The sequence below is a fragment of the Cuculus canorus genome, chromosome 24, assembly GCF_017976375.1.
Source record: "Cuculus canorus isolate bCucCan1 chromosome 24, bCucCan1.pri, whole genome shotgun sequence".
In the NCBI taxonomy this organism is placed as follows: Eukaryota; Metazoa; Chordata; class Aves; order Cuculiformes; family Cuculidae; genus Cuculus; species Cuculus canorus.
The window spans coordinates 1-7061 of NC_071424.1; the positions used below are offsets into that span (position 1 = coordinate 1).

Consider the following 7061-nt stretch of genomic DNA (forward strand, 5'->3'; position numbering starts at 1 on the left):
TCCAGTGTTCTGGTTGTGGCACTGTGACCCTTCTCCACAGGCCCTCTCACGGCACAGCCTGAGCTGCCTTGTCCATTCCTTCTGCATTTTTCCCCTCTCTCTGAACCCGGCTGGCACAGCAAGGGAGCCCTGGAAAATCCCATGTGTGGGTTTTTCAAATGAAGAGGTTTGATAACATCCCTATGGATTGCACCTTCCTGGCTCCCATGCTGGGGAGCTGCTCTTTACATCGTAATCGGTTCGGGGAGAGGTCTCCAGTACGCAGTCTATGGGCTGTGCTGTCAGCACCTTTCTCTGGGGTCTCTCTTGAAGCACAGTCTGATCTGCCTCATTGTCTGCTCTCTGTCTTTTTTCCCTGTGCCTGGTGGTCAGCGTAGGACAGAGAGAAGCCCCTGGGCCATGCTGTACTGGAATTAAGTCCAGCTTGTGGGTTCAGGCCTCTCCCTGAGCGCAAGCGTGAGTATGAAGAGAGAATCAGGGAGCATCAATACCTGAAGAGTGAAGTGAGTTGAAAGAGAGGATTGTTGCTTTTGCAGATCACTTTATTTAATCATTCTTATTGTGTGCAATTAGGTCAGGGGGGTTTGTTTGCGTAATAGCATCAGCGTCTTCATGCCCAGTTGCAGCAGGAGCAGCTGGTATCAAAGACGAGGCCATTCTGGCAGCTCTCCATGTAGGTTTGCCCATCATCGCAGTTGTAGAAGTTGCTCTTGTTGGTTGGATCTGCATAGATGCCGTTGGCCTTGCCAGCACAGAAACCGCTCCCACCAGAACTTCCAGTGTTGCCACTGGAACCACCAGTATTGCCACTTGAGCTCCCGCTTCCACTTCCACCTCCCTGGGCTGGAGCTGCGGTGACTGGAGGGTTGGGCTGAGCTGGAGCAACACAGTCTGAAAGAAAAGCAGGAAGAGGCGCTTTTTTTTGTGTGGACAATCTCTCAGCTCCCCCTTCCTCCACAGGCCCTTTAGTGGTGGGGTCATCTATTGAAGTGTGTTCCCCAACATCTGGCCTGGCTCACACCAGGCCTTTGGAAGACCTGGACCCAGGTCCAGGCTACTATCTCCCTCTTTTTTCATCCCGAGGGCGTAAAAGTAAGGCATCTTTCCAGGCAACGTCTAGTTGTGGCTTCCACACAAAGCCCTTATCGCCCAGGGCTCCAGAGGTGAACGTTTGTGGGTCCCTGAAGCCCTGCATCAGCAGCGAGCGAGGGAGTCCCCTTCAGGAAGCCCATGCTACTCCAGCTACTCACCGCTGTTCTGCTGGCCGAGGCCGTTCTTCAGGGTAGTGATGAGAGGATATTTGCCCTGCTTGCAGAAAGTGCCGGTGAAGTCATCCATATCAAGGGCCCAAACCATAGCACCGCCAAAATTGTTCTTCTTCAGCCAGTCAATCTGTTCCAGGGAGAAAGCCCAGTTAGTCCATGGATGGGCTACTGCTGACGCCTCCTGCCTTGGTATTAGCTGAGCCGCGTGTCCCACCCTACCTGATTTGTAGCTCTTGATGTTGTCGTAGCCAACCCACATCGCTGCCCTTGTAGGCGTAGGGCACGTCCTGAGGGGCATCTCCAAGCCTGGGTGGCTCCAGAGTCCAGGAATGTGCAGATCTAGGGAAAAAGGGGAGGGAGAAGTTATTCAGTGTCCCTACAGAGAAGGGCAGTTGGCCTATTCTGTGGGTTAAAAGCCCCTTGCTGGGTTGTTTGAAGGGTGTTTGTGTTCTTTGTGTCCCAGGTATTTAGGAGCAGCCATACCTCGTAGTAAGCCAAGAATCCTACTGCCTTGTGGAAGGTCCAGCTGGTCCCAGGTCCTGTTGTTGGTGCCCCAACAGCAGTGTCAGATGCGCTCTGGAGGTTGAAGCTGTGTCCTAGGTTGGGAATCCAACAAGGAGCTTCTCAGCTGGAGCACCATTGCTCTTCCAGTAGTTCATAGCGTGAATCCTGTAAAAGAGAACTAGAGTTACAGCCTGTACCAGGATCTGTAGGCAGGAGGATGACTCCTTAAACTTCTGATCACTGGTGTTGTAATAATCTGTGACAGGATCTTGGAAAATATACTTACGACGTTGAGTAGATGAGGTCACCAGTGTCAGCTGGGCCTTTGTACAGAGGGCTGTTCTCCCCAGTGTGTCCATCCCAGGAGCCGTGGAAGTCATAAGTCATGACATGGAAGTAGTCCAAGTACCTGTGGAGAATATTCCTTGCGTCCATCTCCTGGCCTATTCCATCATCCAGAGCCAATTGTTTCTTTAGTGCTGGCTGTCTATCCCACCACAACCCCTGGCCATGTCCCCATGTTCTGCAATCTGTGTTTTTCAAGGCCTTTTTCAGATGGTCTTGTAAGTGCCATCTGAGAGGAGAGGAGAGGACAGACCTCTCCTCTCCTCCAAGTTGGGAGGCAGAGGTCAAGGCAGAGAAGGGATTATACTGGTATTCTGGGAACAGAGAGATGTTCCCAGTTGGCACTGGGTGGCTTGAGCCAGCCTGATGTTACACTTCCTTTCAAGAGGTGTCCCCTTTCCCACCAGACCCGCAACACTCACGGTGTTCATTCTTGCCTTACACAAAGGAGAAGGGACCCCACAGGTAATGAGGTTGGTTGCTGCCAGATCGTGGCGGTTTCCCTGAGCCACGCAGAGAGAGACCTTTTTAAGTCACAGAAACCAGGGATTTCTACTCACTGTCCAAGCTCAGCAATTTGGTAGCCAGACTGAATGTTGGAGAGTCCTGCAGCGACAGCGGCGGTGACCATGAGACGGGGCTTATTGACCTGCTTGGCTTCCTGCTCAAAGGCTGCCAGCATTTCCTGAAGGATGGCAAGAAAAATGTCTCACCGTGGACTGTCTGAGCTGAGGCTTCACAGCAGAGCTGTGCAGAGCAGAGGGCTTATCCAGACCCTTTTGTTCCAGCCTACCTTAACCAGGACGGTAAAGAGGCCCTTGTCCTGGGGTGTGCTGCCCCTGGACCCGGGGTATTCCCAGTCAATATCCAGCCCATCAAATTCATACTGGCGCAGGAATTTGATGACAGAATTGATGAAGGTCTGGCGGTTCTCGGGTGTGGACACCATTGTGGAGAACCTAGGGAAGCAGAGCAGGACAGGGTTGGGGTTTGGTTGATGCCTCTTTCCCCGCCTCCATCCTTTTCCTGGGTGCCGTGACGGGATGGGGATGGTTTGAACTTACTTGGCTGTCCCAAAGTTCCATCCTCCAATTGCCAGGAGAGTCTTCAGATTTTTGTTCCTGCAAAGGGAGAGATGGGAACAGATTTTACTGCACGTAACTGTCCGATGTATCTGCCTTTGTAGGTCGTGGTCTCTTGAGGTGAAACCCAAAGAGCAGGTCAGGAGCACAATGAGTCGCTGTCAGCATCCCCAAAGGGCCGGCGGTGGCAGCCTGTCCTATCCTATCCTATCCTATCCTATCCTATCCTATCCTATCCTATCCTATCCTATCCTCCCTCTTCCTCCCCATTACTCTCTGCCTCTTCTCCCTCGACTGTGGATTGCGCTGCCATTGTGCAGAGCAGATGGTGAATAACGGGGGAGGAGCCGAGAGGGAGCACGGATGGTGCCCTTGGCTCTCTGTACGTACTGGTTCTTCAGGCCGTTGAAAGACTGGTAAAGGGTCACGTCATCCCATTCGATAGTCGCAATCTCGTTGTTGTTCATCCCAGCAAAAGCGTAGATCAGGTGGTCGCAGAGGCATGGGTCAATGTTGTCAGGCTTGAACTTCCCCAGTCCAGGCCTGTACTGGGCCCAGTTGGTGAAGTAACATGACAACACATAGGCAGAGCCTGCAGAGGAACAGGAGGTGGGGTTTGGGGAGAGAAGAGCTGAAAAGCCGCATCTCTGAGAGGCAGAAGGACCAGGTCCTTTGCAGCACGAAGGCGTGTTACTGCTTAAAGCCATCCTTCAGGTCACAGAGGAAAGGGAACAGTGCTAATGCTTGGCAGTAATTAACTGCAGAGAAACACAGGAGATCGGGTAGATTTGGACTGAACTGGAGACACCAGTAACTTCAGGCAGAGCATCATCACTAGATCTGATGAGAGATAGTTGGGCAGTGGTTCCCTGCAAGGTAAGGATTTCAGAGAAAGTGAAGCAGGTTTGTTTTCCCTCTGGGAACTGCCTCTCCAGAGAGAATAGTGGGTTTTTTTGCCTTCCTCCTTTGTTTCAGCAGAGGAGTCAGTCTAGGAGCATCTTGCACCCATGAACTCATGGAACAGGGTGGTTCTGAGTGCTGGGTCTCTTCCCCGAACTGAATCTCTCTCCTTTTCTGCCATGTAAGGAAAACAAGGGGCAGAAGGGATCTGTGCTGTAATGCCTGAAGGTGGAAGGTTTGCTCCGTTGCCTGTCTGACCTCCTTTGAGAGCATCTGCGAAGAACAAGCTAGCGGCTACGCTGATGCTTCATTCAATCTGAGGAGGAAGGGGCTGCTAAGAGGATGCTTGCATGAAAGAAAGCATCATATATGAACTTTAGATTGAGCCTGCCCTGCTTTGTCAAGCTCTTGCCTTCCAAGTCACCGTGGCTATGTGCCTGCCAGCCTTTCCCTCCTGCTCCAGGGCTTGTACAAGCATTAGCTCGGAAGTCTGTTCCGGTTGCCCGTATGTGCTGCAAGAGAGAAGGTTTCAGTAAAGTTGGTTTTGGGGTAGAAAGCACGTACCTATGTGGGCGTTCAGCAGGAGGACCAGACCTTTAAAGAGAAAAGCACAGGATTATTCTTTGAGTTGAGCGATAAGGTAATTCCCGAACTAGCAGAAACTCTCTGGTTTATATTCTGTAATGCAATCAATACATTTGCTTCTATTAGAGGGCCTATTTCCACTCCTCTTCCTGATGATCTGTCTGAACCCAATACAGCCCACCTCCCAGGTCATAATTCATTCTGACTGAAGGGAGGACACAGAGCAACTCGTGGTCATTAATGGCTCAATGATCTGCTGCTTCTCTCAGCCAGGGCTCAGCAACAGGAGACCTTGATGCCTGTAAGTCTGGCTGAAACAGCAGAAGACATTTAGAATACACTCTGTTATGGAGACTGGAATAACCTTTCTATTAGAATGACCAGTTTACCTCATCAGAGTGTAATTTTCTTGGTGCAAGATAATTTTTCAATCCAATAAAGCAATGAAATCAAGAATTTGCAGGTCTAAAGAAAAAGAAATCAGCTCCAAAAGTAGTGCAACACACAACCATCCCCAAAGTAACTGCTACATATTTTCCTTTGACAGAAGAGAGCATGCTGCATTTTTAATCCCCCCAAATCTCCCATAGATCTACCCGATATAACAGCGAAAGAGCGACAAATATTTGTCATAAAGGTAGAAAAGTAAGTTTTGAAGCAGGACTTACCGGTGAACAAAGTGAGCTTGGCCATTGTGGACCAGAACTGATGTGGTGCAGAGCGTTTCCCCTTTTTATATGCTCCTCTCAGCTCATGCGAGTCTTGTGTCAACCAAGATGGACAAACATTTCAGAACTTGGGAAAGATCAGTATCACAAAAAATGATACCATGACAATGGGCCTTAACACTCGAGCTGGGGCCAGCGCTGTTATCAGGCCGTGCTGTGTCGTGGGGCTGCAGGAGCAGTGCAAGAACAAGATTAGATGGCTTTGATTCTTAAACATGTTATTTACAGCGACAGGGTTTGTGTCAACAGTGGTGCTCAGGCTGGGGCAGGTGGCCGAAGCGTTCACCTTGAGCTGTTATCGTGTGTGCCTGGAGGTGGTTGGCACTGCCAAAGCCAAGGTGGTTTGCGAGGGTTTGTTCTCCTTGGCTGGGGCAGTTGGCGAGGCAGGGCTGCGCAGGCCTTCAGCTCGCGGGGAGACGGGAACAGGCCTCCCTTGCTGTAGGCAAACCAGCTGCTGGGGTCCAGTGGGCTTTGTGATCCGAGCTGTCTCTTGCCCTCCCCACCTCAGGTGTTTTCAGTTCAGATGAGAAGAGAGAATTTCCTCATGTTCCATCCACAAAGTGAATCGGAATCAGCTTCTGCTGAGGCATTCTCCTGCTTTTTCTTGGGACTATTGTTGTGAATTAAGAAAAAGAAAGTGAGTAGTGTGCTTTGACACAGTGCCTTAAACAACTGATGTTCTGCTGACCCAGAGAGCAGATGCTCAGCAGCCCAATGAACAAACCTGTCAGCGTCTTGCCAAGATAATTTTCTTTAGGGGGAAGCATTATTTCTTGGAGCTCAAGGTCTGTGAGAGTGCCCAGGGACAGAATGTCATGCAGGCTGCACTTTCTCCCATGCTTATTCCCTCCTCTTTTTGTTTCCTAAACTTAGAGGCCTCTGTGTTGCCAAGCGTTCATGCCTTGTCTTAGGTATCTCTGAAGCTCCACAGTGTGAAATTACCCAAGCCTTTTTTATTCCATGGGAGCTTGCCAGCGATCATTGTTGTAAAACATTTTTAGTTAGAAAGCAGTGTGTCTGGTTTAGCTGAAGCATCTCATGTTGTTGTTTTCAGAATGCAATGTCGTTCTTCTAAGTGTATCTGTATCAGATTCTATAAAAAGCAGTTAGAGGTGCTGAAAATGATGTTTTTATCTCAAAATATTCTTTGTTTCCTCTTCAGTGCAAGTGGAGACTCTCAGCTATTCCTGTGTTCAAGGAGAAATGTGGTTGTCCTTTTGTACATCGGGGTAGTTCAGATGGTGGAGTAAGATACAGTGTGCACAGGGCCAGTTTCTCTGCGCTGAGATGTTGCGTAATTCCTGTTAGAATCATGTGAAGGTGAGTTTGCAACAGGTCACCCAGTCTAGGTGGAATGGGAGCCTGGAAAACGCCCTCAAAGTTGCCCACATCACAGACTGGCACTGGAGCCACTGACCTGCAGATTGAAATGCGTTAGCTCGACCCTTCAGGTTTCCTGCACACACTGGATGAGGTATGGCAGATAACGAGAGACAACCACCTGCCATCAGTATTTTTCCAACGTGTTTCTTGATTGATAAAGTAACACAGTACAGACTCCATTGGAATAGCTTTGGAAAACCCCAGCCTCAGTGACCTCTGGAGCTTGCAGTTCTGCTGGCTCTCGATGTTTCAGTGTGAAAAGGAAAGCA

General features: G+C 49.9%; 1 protein-coding gene across 1 annotated transcript; it reads right to left on the bottom strand.

The window, feature by feature from the left end:
- Nucleotides 1-532: 532 nt before the first annotated feature.
- LOC104060291 (acidic mammalian chitinase) lies at nucleotides 533-6444 on the bottom strand. The gene is given in 14 exon segments (XM_054087487.1): nucleotides 533-891; nucleotides 1251-1392; nucleotides 1480-1521; nucleotides 1523-1564; nucleotides 1566-1604; nucleotides 1749-1864; nucleotides 1867-1934; nucleotides 2056-2178; nucleotides 2675-2799; nucleotides 2908-3073; nucleotides 3179-3235; nucleotides 3587-3788; nucleotides 4661-4690; nucleotides 5350-6444. Coding segments are annotated over 14 exon segments (1458 nt in total). The 5' UTR covers nucleotides 5375-6444; the 3' UTR covers nucleotides 533-610.
- Nucleotides 6445-7061: the final 617 nt, after the last annotated feature.